This window comes from Cupressus sempervirens, chromosome 2 (genome assembly GCF_028749045.1).
Source record: "Cupressus sempervirens isolate cs-2001-9-10 chromosome 2, ASM2874904v1, whole genome shotgun sequence".
In the NCBI taxonomy this organism is placed as follows: Eukaryota; Viridiplantae; Streptophyta; class Pinopsida; order Cupressales; family Cupressaceae; genus Cupressus; species Cupressus sempervirens.
Window position 1 is genome coordinate 782911093 of NC_143119.1, and position 21205 is coordinate 782932297.

Below are 21205 nucleotides of genomic sequence, written 5' to 3' on the forward strand. Positions count from 1 at the left end.
ACACCCTAGGGTGACTAAGACATTGGCTGAATTGAAACCCTTGTACTTTTGGAAGGGGATGACGAGAGAAACAACGGAATACATGGCAAGATGCCTCGAATGTCAAAGGGTTAAGGCAGAGCACCGTTACCCTATTGGACTATTACACTCAAATGAGGTTTCAGAATGGAAATGGAAAATAATTACCATCCACTTTATTCAAGGGTTACCCATGACACGAAATAAACATAATACCATCCTAGTAGTTGTGGATAGGCTAACCAAGGTGGCTCATTTTATACCAAGTAACCTAACAGATGGAGCACCAGAAATTGCTCACAAGTTTGTGGGAGAAATCTTTAGACTCCACGAAGTTCTAGAGAAAATTACATCTAATAGAGACATGAGAATAACATCCAAGTTTTGGCAGACCTTGTTCTCGGCCTTGGGAACCAAATTTAAAATTAGTTCCGTCTATCACCCTGAGAGCGATGGTCGGACAGAAAGGATAAATCAGGTATTAGAAGATCTCCTAAGAGTATATTGCATATATCAGCAGTACCAGTGGAAAATGTATCTTCCCTTAGTAGATTTTGCCTATAACAACTCTTACCAATTTGCTATCAAGATGGTACCTTTTGAGGCCCTATACGAGCGCAAGTACAGTACCTCTATAAGCTAGAACAAAATTGAAGACAAAATCATCATCAGACCAGAGATGCTTCCAGAGATGGAGGAACAGGTAGTTCAAATCCGTTGGAGGTTGAAAGAGGCAAATGACCAACATAAAAGTTATGCAAATGCAAAAAGGATACCCCAGGAATTCTTAGTAGGAGAAGAGGTTCTCCTAAAGACAAAACCACGGAAAAGCAATATCAAGTTTGGGAGGAACACCAAACTAGCCCCGAGATATGTGGGACCATTTGAGGTGTTAGAAGTCATAAACTCAGTAGCCTACGAAATTGCCCTACCTCCAGCCCTTGCCAGAATGCATAATGTATTCCACATATCATATCTTAAGAAATATATCACCCATCATGAGCATGTAACTAACTGGAACCTCTTGCAAGTACGAGACCCAAGGGTGGTGGAAATAGAGCCACTCAAAAAACTCAAGGTGTGTAAGCAATGCTTACGGAATTAGGACATAACCCAGTGCAGGGTCCAGTGGGACCAGTATACTTTGGAAGACTATGATGAGATCTTCTAGAAATTTCCTCATCTTTTCTCAAGGACTCGAACTAAGAATAAACTTTGATGGAATGCAACATACAACTTTATATTGTTAGAATGTTTTTGTTTTTCTTAAAATATTGCAAAGTTTATTGAGGACGATGAAACACAAGGGGGAGGGTATGTTAAATCCCAAATTTTTGCCCAATTTAAATAATCATATATCCATTATGTAATTCATGTGAAGTCAGTTGGCTAGTAAATCAATTGAATATTATGATCATGTGAAATGGAAATATGGTTGTTCGTTTTAATTGATGTGAAGATGACCTGTTAGTTGTTCATTACAATTTTAACAAAAAATGAATATTTATTACTTTAATGAAGTTTGGAAAAGTTAGTTGTTTATTTGACATGGTGGTTAGCCGTTATGATGATTATAAAAATGATTATTGATTACAATTACCTTGGTTTATATTAAGGAATATATTATTATTGTGGAAATCCTTCTTGGTTGCAAAACATGATGAAGTGGGGAAGTATTGCCAAAACGGGAGCTAGGGTTGGGGCACCAAAAGCACTAGGAGCCATCAGGTATGGATTCTAACCATCTTGGCTAAGGATTTAATGACTAGGTAAGCAAGAGTATACCTTGCACAACCATGAGCTAACCTATCAGTTCAGAACACTTGTTAATTAAAGAAAACATTAAGAATTTAATTAATAAGTTGTTACTTTTTTATCTGAGATCATTATGGAGTACTTCATATACTGACACCATGATATTACAATACCTATACTTGCACATATGTGTGTGTGTGCCTGCGCACACATAAATCAATATAATGATACAAAAGAAATAAATGATTAAATTTACGCACATGTATATGTGTGCGTAAAAATAGAGGTAACATAGATACCGCAATACTGATACATTTTTAAAATCATTTGGAGGGAGAACCTTTATAATTATCATTATTGTTGTTTCCTATTGATATAAGCGATTGCCTATCTTTCCATCAGGCTTTTATTTCTCAAATGTTCCGATGGAGTTAATTTATTTTTTAATCGATGGAAATGTAATTCCTTTATGGAACCAATACATGGCTATGTGTCCACCACCTCGGCATTTCTTTTAACCGAGCATGCATTTGCGGGTTGTTTTATATATCTTCTCGCCATAACTGTGTGAGCATTCTTCTTCCAGTTTTAGCTCTGCGATTTAATTCATTCTTGCAGCAATAATCATAAGCCATATACTATGAACACTACAGTTAGTATTGTGTGCAACCTCCATATCTTTCAAGAGCCAAGTGTTGTGGTTTCAGACTTGCCAATTCCTTAGCATCTAACTTTTGCAAAACTTCATTTCCGTCTACCAGACGAGGATAGCAATCCATACCCGCACATGGCAGTGCACCTCTTTCTAGCTTATGCATTACATTATTCCTTTATTTATGCTATAGCAGAAGGATCGAATGATGATATCATAGATGTGAACTTCATATGTTGTCAATGTATTACTGCAAGTAATCTACTATGCATATATTGCAAAATTTTTGTATGATATGATGTTTCAAAGCACTGAAGTACTTACTGTGCAAATTGCTAAATTATGTTGGCTTATACAAAGGTGTTGTTAATATGCCTCTGAGATGTATTTGATGCCATGATTAAAATTATGCACAATGATTTGGATTTAGAACTACAAATTAATACCAAAATTGAACTTTACTCAAGGGATCTCCTAGGAAGCAACCATAAGGACCAAAATGGCCAAGCTAAAGGGTGGGAAGAGAGAACATCCCTGCAATAGAAAAAAAAGGATGAAATCAATAATGTATATATATGTATATGTATACACATAGACACACACATATAACAACATTAAATCACTAAGTTAGTTCATGGTTGTCCAATATATAACTCTTGTTTTCAAGCCAAGCAATGGGTGATTGGGCATGATTAGTAATCCTTGGCCAAGGTAGGTTAGTGGCATGCTTGTCATTGCGATCTCTAGAGGTCAGAGTGCTAGCTGACAGAGGATAGATTGATGGAGGATATCCATAGCCTCGTCTGTTGTCTAGTCAACACTCTTAACACCGAGATGCTTAGGTGGCAAGACCGTGGTACCCCAAGCCTAACCTCGGGGTGTGGAGGTCCTTTCTTGGATGAGATTGTGTGAGGATAAGAAAAGGTCCGTGGTTGGGAAGTTAAGCCCATGGCAATGCTTCTCCTCTCCACCAGATGTCGAAGCTTGCTCAACACAGTAACCGTTATCTACTTCATATCTAGTACTCGTTTCTTTTTGTATTTTCGTTTATCATTTGATATATTATTATGTAACCATGACAGTTAATTATGTTAGTTCCTTACGTTATCTTTTGAAAGATTGTATTAGGAATGGAAAAGAAATAGATTTGGAAGTTAAAACTGTATTTCATGTGAATTAGATTAGTTCGTTATTGATATCCTTAATAATGAATTGCAATATCTGAATAAGTTCATTAAATTCCCTTTCATATATAGTTGTTATAATTATCACTTTGTCATTCTATTATGAATATAGATCTATCTTGAATTTTAGTTTTAAAATGGCTACAGGAAATTTACATGTTACACTTTGACACTTAATTTACCATACTTGAGAAGGCAGCAAACTTAAGGGCAAAGGCAGTACATGACGCAAACCTATCTAATACAGTTTGTGGAAACATTAGAAATGATCTAACAGCACTACATCTATGCATTCAGGAATTGAGGAATTGTTCCACAAAGGGAAAGGATCTATATGCCAAATGTGCACTTGCACACAAATACTCCCAAGATATCCCCAAAAGCATTAAAGATAAATGAGTTGGAGAAAATTGTGGATAAGCTAAGGGACCCAAAGGCAAATATCCTTGAAATTGAACAGAAGATCAGTCAGATTAATGATGAGTTGAGAATTTTTGAGCTAAAGAGAAAGAATCCTAAAAACATTCTCACTATTAAGAGAGCACTTGACACTAAAAATTGATATTGTTCAGAGAAAGTTGGACACCTTTTTAGGAGCAAAAGAATCATATGCCAAATTTGGTTATCCAAGTCTGGAAGCAGCAGAGCTGACATCCTATGGACTTTGTGCTCTTACAAGCATAGCTGATGCAGTTAAGGATAATTGGGACAAAGAATTTACCAGTCTGAAAAAGAACTTTGCAGATTGCATTGCACTTCTTTCCACCCATTCAACATAATGAACACATCAAGGTAGAACAACAAATTTTGACATGTATATATCTTTTTGACTCACCTTTGTCATTGGTGTCAAAGGGGGAGTGTTAGTACAAAAAATTGTAAAAAGATAGCATGCATAGTATATAGCAATGTAAAAGGAGATATAAGCTAGAAGTATAATCTCAGGGCGAGCATATATGTAAGAGATGGTAAATGAACAAAAATGATCCACATTTTTGAAAGTTTGATGCCCATGTGAAATACTTCACAGATTTTGAAAAATTGCAATTTTGAACACTTAGCCAATATTTTCCCATATGTTGCCATCAATGCCAAAGGGGGACATTGTTGGCGATTTGGCTAAGGTAGTATGTTAGGGTTGTCATTTATGGAAACATATAACTTACCGTGAGAAGGCAAAATGACAGGATAAGCCTGAAGGTGTAGTAATTCAGAAAATTGTCTAAATATGTATCAGCATAACAGTGTACAGTTAGCCTATTTTGCTTATGCACACTTACAAGAAGGAAAAACATAATGTAAATGGCACATGCGTAAAAGTGCTTAAGGTTTGGCTACGTAAGGACGGAGTTATTGCAATTTTACCAGTAACAGTTTACTAGGACAGAACAGAGATAAAGGTAGAATGAAGGCATTTTGATTACCAAAACAATTACTTGGCAATCTAGGGACGACATCCTAGATGTTAACCCTGACATAGTAAAAGGTAATTCAAATATTTAGCAAAGTATCAAGCAGCAAGGCCGACAGAATGAAAGAATTTGATATAAAGGAAGAACACTTTAGTTTAGTGAAGTATGGCATTGTATTGTAATGATATAATGTTTGAATGCGCACTTTCTATGATCATCATAGATGCAAACATGATGCTAGTACAGCAGTACAGTTGTATGATCAATTTTGAAGAAACCTAAAGGCAGATCATATATTGAAGATATTGGTACTGTACAAAGGTTTTTGTATCTATCTCTATTGATAGCATTGTAAAGTCGTATTTGCTTGTTTGAGCAGTGGACTCTTCTTGCATACTTTTGTATTGTAATACCAACTCCTGACAGGGTTGAGGCTTCTAACAAGGCCTAGTCCTCTAATAAGGACGGATACACTACAAATGTAATAGACTCCTAATAGGGACAATATCTTTCACAAGAGACTTTTGATTAGTGGATCATTTTGTGGGTACCATCTCTATCGGGTTTTCCCTTCACCAATGTTTCCCTAGTTAACAAATAATGGTGTTATGAGGTGCATTGTGTTATGGTTATATTTACTTTTCAGTTTGATCATATATGCAAATTTAAAGATTGTTAATAATATCCATAGTTGGGCAAAAGTTTGTGGAACATTGATTCACCCCCCTCCCCCTCAGTATTCCCTATTTCTAACAATCATGTTGAGAGATTCCATGATAAAATCTTTCTCAAAAATGGGTGTAGCCATTGTGGTTGTCATGTTGCGAGACCCCATGACATGAATATCTAGAAAGATACTTCCCTAGCTAAGAGGGAGTTTTGATTATGTAGCTTCAAGAGATATCTTTCTTCCATGCCTAATATAGTCATTTATGTCTGAGATATTCATTTCTTATTGCAATTTGTCGGTTCTCCTTTTAATGTGTCGTATACGATATTATTTATTATCATTTGTAATACTCATTCAGTTGTCTTGCTTTTGTTGTCGTCGATTATTCCTTCATATGTTATGTTGGTTTAAAGCATTGAATAGACAGTGTCTCATATTACTCACGTGATGAAGGATCAAACGGTCAAAGACATTGAAGACACTGTATTCTGTAAGAATAGTGTTTCCATTTGACACAACAAACTAACTTGAAGTGTTTGTCTTTTGTGTAGTGGTTGGATTCATTCCCGCTTTGTCTTTGTAGTTTGTCTTATGTGAAGATTATGTGGTTATCAATTTTTATGTTCGTTGTTGTGGTAAGTGTTAGAGTATTCATGATCATTAGCAAATTCTTAGGTGTGAAGAACAAATATATTCTAGTTCAATATTCTTGTTTACAATATTTAGCGCTTCAATTTTGATATGCATTGTAATTCAAACTACTGATAATTCATCAATAAAAGAGATTTTTTTGCAGTGAAACCCAGGGACGCACACACAGGCAAAAACCCTAGAGTACTAGGTGCGAGGATGTCCCCAAAACAAGTGTGCCACGCACCCTAGCACCCCCGTCATGGCCAAAATGTGGTCTCACCTCCATCGTACTCGTCCCCAAACTGCTCAGGTGTTTTGAGACATGGGTTCTGGGACAATAATTGGGGACTTACTAGGCATCCCTCGACCACACCTAGGATGTGACAGGGTGCGATCGGCCGGCAACTCGGGAAAAGTTTAATATTAAATTGTTTTTTTTTAATTGTTTCCAAGGGAACCCTAAAAGGATGTGGATCCCATATAGGGCCCTCTAAGCCTTCATAAAGCCCATATACATCATTTGTCATTAACATTTTTGCAATAGCGAAAAGCGAGGTGAGAAAAGAGTTTGGAAGAGCTTGGAGAGTGATGTTGCAAGTGATTGCAAGATCAAGAGGAGCAAGAGCAGAAAGAAGATTCTATTTTGCAAGTGATTCATCAAGCACAAGGTAGGGTTTTTACAAGTTTCTTTGTTTTATTTTCAGATTTTCATTTTTATTACAAAAATTCTAAAACTAAATGTTGAGATTCTTGTTAATAGTTTTTTTAACTTTTGTAACTTGTTTGAACTTTGATTCTTATTGTTTTGGTTTTTTTTTTTTTTTTTTTTTTTTAAAAAGAAAGATTGGGCATGAATCATAAATCTAAATGTTTAAATGTTCAAATTTTAAATGCATTATGTTAATTTTTTTGTTCTTAAGTTAGGCTGAAACTTATTTCAACTTCTAAACTAGGCTGAAACTATTATAATTTTTATTTTATTTTTTAATTATTAATTAGGCTGAAATCTATCATTTTGTGAAATACAGTGTTTAAATGGCCTCAAGTCAAAGTGGAGAAGACATAGAATTGCATGAGGGAAGTCAACGTGCAACTTTATTGAGTATGAGTCAGAGCATGACGATCAAGGAAGCGAGCATGGGGCTGATCGAGAAGCCCAATTTGAACCTCCTTACATTGCACTAGGAGCACCTTCTATTGATTGCCCCTCTGAGATGTTGGCACAGTTTGCTAGGGGTTCTTATGAACCAAAGTCCCCTCTAAAACAAAATTTGTAATTAGAGTTTCACTCCCTACAACTATAGGTTGTGGCACATGGAAATGGAAATGTAATTTTAGTGGTGTAGTGTAGAATGGCAGCATTACTAGAGTTCATTCACACCACCTCTTTTGGACTGGATATGGTGTGAGTTCATGCAAATGATAAAAATGTGAAATATAGAATTGAAATAAACAAACTGTGGAGCATTCTTGATGATAGTGAAATTCCAGTGCCTAATCTTTGGTTGGTCGAAAACAGGTTTAGGCTATTCAGCAGTTAGAAGGGCAATGTGATACTTTTGCACATATCTTGCATCAAAGAGCAAGGACTTCATTGGATTCAGCTTCCATTCCTTCATCCATTCAGAGTTTAGTAGGGAACAACAACAGGAGATAAGGTAGGCAGGAAATTCTACTAGTACTAACCCCATTACTAACTTATTTAACAGGCACGTGAAGGATCGGTTAGATGATGCCAATAGTGAATTCATCTTTTTCAATGTCACCCCATTGCATGCATCCCAATCTCCCTATGCCATCATTTATGCCACCAAGTGAGCACAAATTGAGGACCATGATCTTGGATAGGCAATATAACAAGATCGACCAAGGTTTTGATGGAGCAGATGAAGGCATGTTGGATAAATACCTGTTGCAACATTATTATGAAGGGGTGGATGTGTTACATTCCAATTTTAAATGCTCCTGTGTAGTATTCGTTAAGATTTCAAAAATTCATTGAGGACGATGAATCACAAGGGGGAGGGTATGTTAAATCCCAATTTTGGCTCCATTTGAAATGTTCATATAGCCGTTGAGGTTTCATGTGAAGTCAATTGATAGGTAAAATTAGTTACGATCATGTGAAAAGGTAAGATGGTTAATCATTATAATTTCATATGAAGTCGGCATGCTAGTTAACCGTTATGATGATATTTTAATGTTATCTTGGAAAGTTGGTTATTCATCATGAATTCATGGGAAGTGAAATGGTTGTTAGCTATTATGATATTTTATGATTAATAACTTGTTATGGTCATTGTTATTATATTGAGGAATATGTAATTATGGAGAAATTCCTTGCCGGAGCACATCAAGGGGCAGAAGCATTGTCAAAAAAGAATTGGGCACAGGGGCACCACCATCACTAGGCAAATAGGTACGAATGTTGAACCACCGTGGCTAGGGGTAAACGACTAGGAAAGCAAGAGTGTACATTGGACAATACCATGAGCTACGGAGTCAATTTTTATAACAAGAGAAATATTAAACATTTAATATCATGAAAAGAGCTATTACCTCTCTCTTATTTGGAAACCAAGGAAGTGATCAACATTATAAACTCACACACACACACACACACACACACACACACACACACATATATGATGTCGCCATGATACTCTGATGATATCTATGAATTATACTTATATGTATATGTGTGTGTGTGTGTGTGTGTGCATGTGCATATAGAGAGAGAATATAATGTTAGAAATAAATTATACGTACTCTCTAAATCGCACACATACATAGATATATGTATATATATAGGTACACTTATATATATATGCCTTTTTGGTTTTAAACCATGGAAATATAATCTTAAAACTCCACATCAATGAGCAGTGGCCACCTCCATAATGGCATTATCTTCTTTTTTTTAAACTTTCAAATCTGCAAAGCCATCTTGTAGCCATGCACAGGAGACCATATAATCTCCCGTGGCTACAGAAGGAGAGGGCATTCAAATCAAACACAATCGCCCTGATATGAGCGCATTTCCCGAACTATGAGCTTAATATTTTTCTTCCTCTTTCTATTGATATCCTTGTCTATCTATTTTGTCACATGGGTGGAAACTTACTGCAAAATCGATTGCCACCAAACCGACTAGTATTATTACAAGTTATGGATCTTTCACGATCTACTCTTCTTTCCATTCCATGTTCTTATCAATGCAATTAAGTATCTATTCTATCGGGATGAAGATAGTCATGTTGAAGTTGCAGATACAAATGAGATGCAACCATATTTCAGTATAGAAATAATTAAAATATGTTTCCAGCTCTATTAGTTTGTTTATGTCTAAATCTCAGTTCTCTATATGCTGATCGCATAACCAAAGGGACAGCTTATAAGTCCCCTTAACACATATTCTTGGCTATATTATGCATAAGTATTCTCGTATATAATCTGAATCCAAAGTTATGACATTTTGACTTACTCACTGGTCTTTGTTGTATACTAGCTATGGTAAGAATCAGAAAGGTATTCAAGGAAACCATATGTTAAAGATCTCATTATTGATAGCAGTCTCCTAGGATGCACCCTAGGCTAGTGAAGTCGTGTGAATGGGTGAAGAGGAGAGGAATCCTACAAGGGAAAAACAAACTATGATCAGATTCTCAATTGCATAAACATCTTAAAAAGAAATTGTAAAAATCCAAGTCAGCGCATGATTGTCCAAGTATACTCAGATGTCAAGTCGAGTGGTGGAATTAAGTACCAAGATGCTCAATGGTTGGAGAACATGTTCCATATCTATTCCAGGTAGGGAGGGCCTTTCTCAGATGAGATTGTGTGGGGATAATTAAGGGTCCGTGGTTGGGAGGTTAAGCCCCTGACAATGTTTCCTCTCTCCACCAGATGCCAAGACATGCACAAGACAAAGATAAGTTATGCATTCAAAACATCAGTTGATAATAGATATCTTACTTTTATGATATTTGAAAGTACAAGTTCAAGATATGATAGATCGATTCATATCATTGAATCAGTTAATCCCTTCAATGACATCAACTTTCTCGTCAATGTAAATGATAAGCAGTAAAATCAGTTGATTTTCCAGCTGAACATGAAATATATCTATATGCATGAGATAGATTTATCTGGCGGTTGTCATTTCTGTCTTTCATTTAGGTGAATAATGAATATGAACATATCTTCTAACTATATGTTATTGCCATAGTTAGCAACAAAAAGAAAAGGGATGATAGTGGTATTTGATGCCCTAAATGGCATATATCGCCATGATATAGTGGTATTTGATGCCCTAAATGGTATTTGGCTTTATGATATAGTGGTATAACTAATCGTGCCCTAAGTGGTATATGCAGATTAACCTGGGTTTTGTAGATGTTGCCCTAGGCGAATTCTGGTTTCAAAATTTAGGGTATCTAAAACTTAAATTCTTTATTTAGATTTATTGATGATGCTATCAATTGTTAGTTACAAGAATTTAGTTAAACTGATTGTAACCATTAATCTCATTCACATTACATAACTATTATAACTGCCTTCTCATGGATATGGAGTAGTAACTGTATTTTTATGATATGCTAGTTGTTAGTTAAAACTCGGAAAAAGGGGATGTTGTAAGATGGACATTAGATATCGTCAACTCATCAACATAATGGTCACATGCATTGAGGGCCCATACTATCAGAAGGTAGTTGATTGTTCATGTCATCATTAAAATATTGTTTTTTAGTCTCATGTCCTTAGGGAGGCCATTGGAGAGGCTGGTCAAAGTAGTGACAGATGTAGCACATGTGTGCAACACTTCATTGAGGCTTGTTGAGGAAGCTTATAGACATATTTGGTGGACTCCATGTGTGCATGCCATGAACAATGCACTTGAGGACATGAGGAGAATTGACTGGATTAAACGAGTAGTTAATGATACGAAAGAGGTGCAGATGTTTATCTGCAATGACCTCACTTCACATGCACTCTTCAAGGGCTTCACAAAGGAGTTCCTAAAACCAATTGAGACAAGATATGCATCATATTACATTCTAGAGAATGGTTGAGTTGCAAGAGCCATTACAACTCATGATTATGACACAAAAATGGAATCAATGAGTTGAGTCCAAAACGGAACAAGGGAAGTGGGTGAAGGAGACAGTGAAGAGTAATCAGCTTTGGATTGGTGTAAAACACAATGTCCATCATTACTCATGTTTTTGAGGTCATCAAATATGGTGATGGGTATGCATCTACCTTTGGAGAGGTTTATGAGTACAATGATTCCATGCTTGGCCAAATGAGGATTGTTGTGCGTGAGAGGGACCCCACTCTAGCGTTCTATACTGAGCACATTCATACTATCATTCATCGCTGGTGGGAGAAGCTGAAGTTTGAACACTCCTTTGCACATGGCTTCCTATGCATTGAATCCTAAGTGGTACATGCCTAGACCTGGTAGAGTTACACCACTTTATGATAATGAGGTGAAGGTCGGGTTCTTTTAGTTGATTGGTAAGATGTTTGATGCTAATACTATTGGTGAGATTCTCCTTGAGTGGGTAGAACTTTCCACTCTTACAGGTAATTGTTAATTTAATATTTTTTATTAAATTATTAATATTTACTATCAAGAGATTAGTAACTTTAGTTTTACTATTGGATATGTGTATTACAACTTATTATGTTCCAGGATACTCAAATTTGGCAAAGATAGACATTAGAACTATGGCATAGAAACATCCGATATTGTGGTGAAAATGTCATGGATCATAGAGGGCAAAAGTTACCACGCTAGACACCCGATTGCTTTCTAAGGTTTGTAGTTCTTTATCTTTAGAACTTATTCATTTATTTATTGTAAATATTTTATAAAATTTAGAGTTTTAGTTTTCTAATTTTCTCACAATGACCATTTGTTTGCTATCTTGGGTTTCTAGTTTCTCAGCTATAGAGAAGAACTAGTTTACTTATAGCTTCATCTACTCTATTAAGAGGAACAAACTTACCTCTAAAAAATGAAGAGAAGTTAGTTGTTGTACATAGTGTCTTGCGTACCGTAGATCTCAAGGCACATGAGTACAAGAGAGTCCAGCAACACAAAGGGGTGTAGAGCCAAAGGATCCATTTCAAATCAATGAGGATGAGACAACAGCATAAGCCAATGTAGGGCTAGCTGGTGTTCCTTTGGTGGACCTTGATCATGAGGATTTTGAGTCCAGTAGTTCTAGTGATGAGGGCTTTGGCTTGGGGGATGATAAGAGGCCTCCCATTCTTACATTTTGACATGACTTCAGATTTTGACATTTTTTACTCAATTTCATATTGATTATGATTCATTATATCATGCCAATCTGCTCATTGTAATCATGATCATCTTTATGATATATCATATTTCATATTTGAACAAAGAATTTTCAATCTTTCTCAAAAGTTTAAAACATGATTCATATGTTTATGTTAGTAACTTGGTATGTTTAAATGTTAGTATGTAAAATGTTGAATAATGGTTCTTGTTTGTGTTGCAATTTTATTATGTTCAAGTATATTTTATTTGGTATGTTATATAGAAACATCTTTTCACAATTAGCATTTTAAGTTATATATGTATACTATTTAGCCCCCCACCCCGCTCATCCACCGTAGCCTCATCGTTGTCGCCCCACCATTCCAAAATTGAGGCCCTTTTTCCCTGCACTTGAAAACTCGTCATGGCATCTCCGCCCTGAAGTACCCTCGCGTTTATTGTTGGGTTTTTCCCCTCAAGATGGAGGGTTTTCCTAGGGTTTATTATTGAGTTCTTGTGTTCACTATTTGGTTTTTGGTGTTGCTAATGTTTATTTCTGGGATAAAAATCAACAGAATATGCAGACTTGAAGGATATTCAAGAAGATCAATGAATCCAATCAAGTGGTCAACATCAAAGAAGCAGACTAATGAGGCATTCAATCAAGACAGAAACTTTGAGTTTCATATTTAATAAACTAGCCTGCAGACGTATAACTGATTCAGGCCATGCATTATCTGTGTTTGTGTTCCATTTGATAGGAAGTAGAAATATATGCAAGTAATCTATTGCTTCTAGTATATATGTCTAAATAATGATGATGAAGATTCCTTTAAATCATATAGCCAATCTGTGTTCCATTATGGAGGGGGCAATATACATACAAGGAATGGAAATTGCATATGGGTCCATTCAAGTAGTAGTAACCCCAAATGGGGCTGCGAGGCCAAATGGCAGATGTCATTTCATGCTCCTTAGCTTGATCGATAGCCCGAGGTGCTTTGTATGATCTCCCACGGTGCTTCATAATGTGGATGGGTTGCTGGGAATAGCCTTAAGAGAATCTAATGCACATTACGATGGGATTAATAAGAAGGGATGCAAGTAGCATGCAAGTTCCATTCAAATAAAGCAGTCCCAAGTGGGTTTAGGAGGTCGAATGGCAGATGTCATTCTATGCTCCCAATCTTGATAGAAGGAATAAGTTTGAGGCACCTTATATGATTTTCCAAGGAACTCCATCAATGAAAACAGATTTTTCATATGATTAGGTTAATATTCCTGGTCTATGCTTTTGAATGAGATAATGTTTCTAGTAAAAAAGATATATTTTATAGATTAAGCTTCAATGATTACCTAACATTACTGCAGGGTCTCAATCAGGATCTATCTTGTCCGACAATTGGTAAATGGCATTGCTAACCCTATTCCATTTCTTGTTTTACATAGAATTGTAATTTTAGGACAAAAAATTAAGGCATGAGAATAGGAGACATTACAAGTGTCCTGAAATGGCAGGGATCTAAAATTTTCTTTTGCCCAACTCTTAACAGTTGATTGCAAAGAATATTAACATATGGAATCATAAGATAATCATCATATTAGCCTATTGTGACCTTGATCTAGAGGAATATGACAAGGTTTTGGGAATATTTAATGTTGCTAAAGATGTCAATCATATATTCACTATATTCAAAGGTTCAAGGGCCACTAATGTAGCTAAATTTTGGGATAATCTCAAAATCAAACAAAAATTAGAGGCTAGTTACCATTTGTCTTTGAATAAATTATCGTTTTCTTCTAACAATATCTTCCACTAAACTTCATCGTCTGCTGTCCTATCTATTATGAGATCAGATGTAGGTTCTATTGCCTCTTCAAAGAGTCACAATCCATCTCATCCTTATTCAAGTACACAAATCAGCATTGGTTGGACCTCTTCCGTTACATCCCAATTTTTGACCCAATTTAACATGTTCATATAGCCATTGAGGTTTCACGTGAAGTCAGTTGACAGTCAAAATTAGTCGTGATCATGTGAAATGGTAAGATAGTTAAATAGTTTTAATTTCATATGAAGATGACATGTTAGTTAATTGTTATGGTGCTGTTATATTGTTATCTTAAAATCTTAGTAAACTGGTTTTTCATCATTGGAAGTGGGATGGTGGTTTGCCATTATGATGGTTTATGAATAATAATTTGTTATGGTATATTGTTATTATATTGAGGAATATAATATAATTGTGGAGAATTCCCTTGCAAGAGCACGTCGAAGGGGGGAAGCATTGCCAAAAAGGAATTGGGCATGGAGGGGCACCACCATCACTAAGCAAATAGGTATGAGCCCTGAACCACCATGGCTAAAGCTAAACGACTAGGCAAGCAAGAGTGTACGTTGGACGACCATGAGCTAACCTATTAAATTACATATCATTTAATAGTAAAGAGATCACTAAGCATGAATTGATATTTGAGCAAACTTGTACCTTTGTAATTGTATAGTTGGAACCTTCCGGTGCATAAGCATGTCTTATCATATTGGACAACATGATACCTAAATATCTATACATATACATATGTGTATATGTGTACATATGTAAACCAATTATATATATAAGGATGTATACGCATACTTGATGTTTGGCGTATATGTAAGAAATATATGGTTGGGGTTTTACACATGTACATGTATATACATACATACATATTGGTATCTATAGATACCATGGTGTTATATACTAAGACAATACTATTATTTCTTTCACCTTTGAGTACGGTCTTGATTATTACTGCCACTTTTCTTGTGTAACTGAACATGCATAGCGGTAAGCCTTTAATCTACGCTCACGATGGGATTCTTATTCACTCTCTCATCTTTAGCTTATTGCTTCTTCGATACTCCTACTTGCGGTGAAGTTTCATTTTTACAAAGCTACTATTTCAATGCAGAACTAGAATGTATTTCTCTGCTACATTGAGTGTGTACAATTTATTGCTCATACTACCAGCATCCATTCCCAAGTTGAAATTATTCTTTCATTGATGCACGGGATAACAGGCTCCCATTTCCAACGTTGACTGACCACGAGAATTGAGCTTGAATCAAACTGGATAATCTCAAGTCGTGATTATATCTAATCTTCTTGTGATATTCTAAATTCAAGCAATAGATTAAACAGTTTGGTCTGCTATAGGAAAGAAACAATATCAATACTAAGTCCAGGAAATGGAATGATTTACAGTCCCATGGATTTCCTCCTTTACTTTTGTTATTTGTGTAATATAAGAAAAACATTAACTGTGAGCAAGTTAAGTATTCTTTTGATCTCTATTTTAAAAGAGTCGACTTGTACACGATATCGTCAATATACCTCTAAGATAAGTACAACATCCATGTGTTATTGCATCAAATTAGGAGCCATAATTTCTCATCTATAATGCATTGACTATGAATGAAGAATGTTTTCAGTACTCTAATGAAAGACAAGTAATATGAATCTTTTGTTGAAGCCATTGAACTAGGTTGGGTAATATGCATGACTGTGAATGTTTATATATATATATATATATATATATATATATATATATATATAGTTAAGGCAAATTACCCAAACATTCATCTAGGAAGACCAGTATGATCAAGATGAGGGTGTGTGCTAATACTCATTAAACCTCAAGTACATCCCTGCATGATAAGAGAAATAAAAAAATCAATAATCAATAAGCAAGTAAATTAAAAGAGAGTAAACTGAGTCGGCTAATGGTAGTCCAACGTTTAGTTCTGGATGCCTATTCGAGTGGTGGAATTAAGTACTAGGATGCTCAGTGGCAGATCAAGGTGCTCCATGTCTATTTTCGAGTAGGGAGGGCCTTTCTCATTAGAGAAAGTGCGGGGATAATTTTAAGGTCTGCAGTTGGGAGGTTAAGCCCCTGACAATGTTTCCCCTCTCCACAAGATGTCATTACATGCATCAGTTAAAGAGAAATTAAGCATTCAAACATTTTTTGGTAACAGGTATTTTACTTTATGATGTTTATTCAAATAGAAGATAAGATGGATTGATTAATATCATCGATTCAATTATTTCCTTCAATGGAAGCAACTCTTCTCATCAATGTAATTGGTAACCAGTTAGATCGATTGATCTTCCACTGAAGATAGAATATATTTGTATGCAAGAGATAGGTTTATCTGATGGATTGATATTTCAGTCTTTTGTTTATTTGAATAATGAATATGAGCATATTTTTCTGACTGAATGTTTTTGCCATAGTTAGCAATGGAAGGAGAAGAGATGATACAATGGGATTTGATGCCCTAATTGATACAGTGGTATTTGATGCCCTAAATGATATAGTGGTATTTGATGGTAATTGTCATTTCGATAAAGTGGTATAGCTATTTTATTCCTAAGCAATATTTATGGACTAATCAGGGTTTTGCAGAAGCATCCTTAGATAGATTTTGGTTTTGAATTCTACAATATGCAGATTTTAAATTCCTTGTTAAATTCTTGATGGTGTTCTCAATTGTTAGTTATGAATTTTCCGTGTAACTGATTGTAACCGTTAATCTCATTCACATGAACATAACTGATATAACTGTCTTCCTTTGAATATGAAGTAATAACTGTATTTCTTTAATATGCTAGTTTGTTAGTTAAGACCCCAGAAAAGTGGTTGTTATATCTTTCTTCAGGATGCTACTCATTTGTGGGAACACTCTTTCCAATGCCCTCTTTCAGATCAGCTCATTACCTGTTTCTTTCTGGAGATTGATCGCGGCACCAAAAGACAGTTGGACTCACCTTCCCAGCCTAGATTCGTGAGACCTAGCAGTGCCTACTTTGAGGGATCCAATTTCAATTACTCCACCTCTTCCAGTTCAAGACACCTCCAAAGATAAAGATAGCAATGTCATCAACATCACTCCACTACCGCTTCTATGGACTATGCTTTCATTTGGGGGTTCTTCTCAGTCTCCTCAGTTCCTTAATTTTGGTTGGCATGGCGGGGTTGTTTGCCCATTCCACCCCCCAGCCTATTGGGGTCTCAATCGTTGCTTGCTTCTTGTCCCTTCCTTCTATATTCTTGATGTTTATGGTCATCGTTTAGTATTTCTGTTGTTTGAGTTTTTTCCTATTGTTCCCTCAATCATTATCCTTATCTTATCTAAGTTGTAGGAGGGTGGATCCATCTCAATATATTTGTTGCATTTTAAGGATCTAACAAATCTATTGTCAACCAGCCAGAAGCTAGTGGATGATGATAAACACATGGTAGCTTTGGTTTTACTGATCCTAACTTGTAAGTCGTTTCTAGTGTTATCCTAAAGGTACACAATCAACAAGGACAAAATCTACTAGGGATGTCCACTAGAGGAGGAAGCAACATCTTAGAGACATTATGATTCCTTGGGAATGTCTTGGTGTCCCCCATGGACAAGTTCAAGACATTGAAAAAGAGGAAAAAACTTTTTTTTCAAATTTTCAGAAACCTTAAACGTTTCTAGGGCCCACATTGCCCTATGGCATTAAAACAAATGCACTATTTAACTCTAATTGCCCAAGCTAGCAATCATTTGCTTCTATTTGCATTTTTCATTTTTAGGTTTACAAACAAAAGAAGAGATCAACAAGTTGGAAGTTGGATAAAGATGAAAGAAAACAAAGATGGATGAAGGGGAAAGAAGAAGAAGAGGAAAAAAAGAAAGAAGGTGCATAACGTATTAAAGAGTACTTTTCTTTTTTTGTTTTCTTTAATACACACTTCCAGAATCATTTTAGAACAAGCTTGTGAATCTCCAACTTCCATTCATATGCATTTTGTCAAACGGTTGGCGAGAGCAAATTATCTAACATTCTAAACTTAAGCATTACAATAGTTGCAAGTCTTATTTCAAATAATAAAGATTTTTACTGGAAAATGCCTGCATACAATGTAAAATATAGGAACCTTAAAATGACAATCAACAAGAAATTAAGTTGCAGCTCGCATTACAAATTAACCATGGCATTTTCTGATCAGCTAATGGTATATATATATCATGCTTAAATATTATAAATGCAAACTAGCATTCAGCAATAAGCACCGGAATAATGAAACACCAGGCAACTGGTTTTTAAAGAATTATATATGTTGTTCAGACTGCCCATATCCCCCTGTTATACCCATAAATGTAATGGTAAGTGAACATATTTCTGGCACAGTCATCCTCTACCCTCATATACAATGCTTGCAGCAACCTCCATATTTTCTCGTCTCCTCCCTTTACAGGTGTGACTGATATGGATTGTGGCATGCTTGTCGAAATCACAATTAAATCCCAGTTTCATGGCCAACTAGTATACAAATAGCTTGAACACCCTTTTATTTACCTGAAAATCTTCCAACCTCTACACCTGGTGTCTAGGTAAAATATCCCTTAAAACTATGACCTGGAGCTCCTTTCTGAGGGACAACAACTAAAATTGCTTATAGTCTGTCTGAAAACCCATGACTACTCCGTTGTAGGAGTGTCTACTCTTTAAATAGATCTGTTGTCACCACGATGGTAACAACCTCATAGAAAATCAATTAATATTGGAACACCTAGTTACTCCCGTGCATTATGTATGGAAAACTCCACAAAACAAGCTTATTTCATTAATGTATATTTTCTTGAAAAACTTATATAATTATTTTACCTGTATATCTCTGGCACCAGGAAAAATATTTTGTTTCTAAATAATCTCATATTTCAAACATTCAGCAGAGTTGTGAACCCTGCATGGATTCCCATGCAATCCAGACTTCACAGTGAGGAATTAATATGATCAAAGATATGAAATTCTATTTTTGTAACTTCTTTAAATCCCTCCTAAATGCTTTCAGGTTTAATGTTTTTTTTCCATAACCTCAATGCTGTTACTACAAACTTAGATATGTCATATTTAAGTTTTTCCAACCTCTAAAACTTACAAGCTTGAAAATTTTAACTTGTCCAAACATCCAAGCCTTCGAGATCAAACCTGTTATGGAAATAGAAACTACAAGCAATTTACAGAAAAACCCTCTGCTGGTCAAAATGAGCTACGAACTAAAATGAATTCACTAAGCAATCAATGCATTTCTACTAAATATCTATGAGGCAATAATTTAAGAAGGAATCTTAAATAAATTTTAATCCAAGAATTCAACCGTTCAGCATTGTCTCAGTTTTTTATACACTAACGGTTATCTTCATATGACATGATATAGGTTGATACTAATAAGGAAGACATGATATAGGTTAATACTAATAAGGGAGAAGTGTAAACATTAATGCATTGAAGGAACAAGAATTTTAAACCACTAATAATCGGTAAATCGATATTCCTAGTCTAAACAGGTGATTACAAAATCACAGAGGGTCAAACTTTATGGCTCATCTTAAAATTCTCAGTCCGTGAATCCAATTGAAAATAGAATAAGTGATAGTAAACATAGATGATCAAAAGTGCCAAGGAAAAGAATTTAAATTATTATTGCAATTTGCAACAAAATGAATGAATTAGAACCTAACCTTCACTATCAATTCCAACTGTACCCCCATATTGTATGCACCCTTCAGAATATGATATTCCTGACCCAGAGCTTGATCTGTTGCTAGTATCCTCATCAAATCCTACAGCACTATCTGGATCTGACCCAAATATTCCAAACTCAATATCGTCACCCAATTCCTTTCTTTTGTGAGATCTTTGTTGTTTTGGAGCTTGTGATGCTTTTTTACCACGAGCACTTCTGTACTCTGAAGAATCCATGGCTTCAAAGGCCCTAGCATGCAACGGCGTATAGTTTACTAGTGTACCCTTTGTTCTCCATCTAGACCCACATGCATTGCATAGCACTGGCTTCTCTGGGGGTCCATTTCGCCACAGGGGTGTATCTGCCATTTTGTGCATTAATCAGACAAAATTTGTGTAAATAGTTAAACATGATATAAGATGCTTGAACTCAAATTTGTCTGTTTCTTCATTATAACTTCATGGATTCAAAAATATGTAACTCTGCAAAAAAGATTTAGAAAACCTTCTAATTAAAGAAGGATTCTCAAAACAATCATACAATCAAATTTGCATAACAAGGTTGTACCACCTTATTTTAAAATTTAAAAAAAAATAGAGGCACTAAGTATCTACGTTAATAATGATATAAATATCCTTTTTCGGTGGCTTAACATTAAATTACACTTCTTGTATTTGAAATTCAAGACAACCCAAAATACCAGTTATACAGATCACGTATTGGAAAGAAATTGTTGCTTATGAATGCCTCTTGCTGCATATAGTTTCTGAGAACATTGAAATTTGCCCAGAATTATATAATGTAGATAGTAAACTGGTTGTCCTCATTCTTAGGCTGCTACATTTCTCCATTGACAAAAAAGAGATGCTTTAAAATTTCATAGCTGTAGTGAGTTTCTAAGCTTTTTTTACAGCAATACTTCGTCGCATACAATTATTCATTCAACATGCAGTTGTTGAATTTGATACATTTCTATGTAGTTCTGACAAAGAATTATTTTCATGTACACCAGTTTGGGAACATCGTGACAGATGTAGA

At 35.5% G+C, this 21205-nt stretch overlaps 1 protein-coding gene across 4 annotated transcripts in view; it reads right to left on the reverse strand.

The window, feature by feature from the left end:
• GATA26 (GATA transcription factor 26) overlaps nt 1–21205 on the reverse strand; it is a 117173-nt gene that overhangs the window by 47029 nt on the left and 48939 nt on the right. For all 4 annotated transcript variants that reach the window (XM_089815623.1, XM_089815622.1, XM_089815625.1 and 1 more), the window contains exon 2: nt 20163–20528. In XM_089815623.1, the coding sequence (XP_089671749.1) occupies nt 20163–20528 (366 nt within the window). The remainder of the gene's footprint in view (nt 1–20162; nt 20529–21205) is intronic.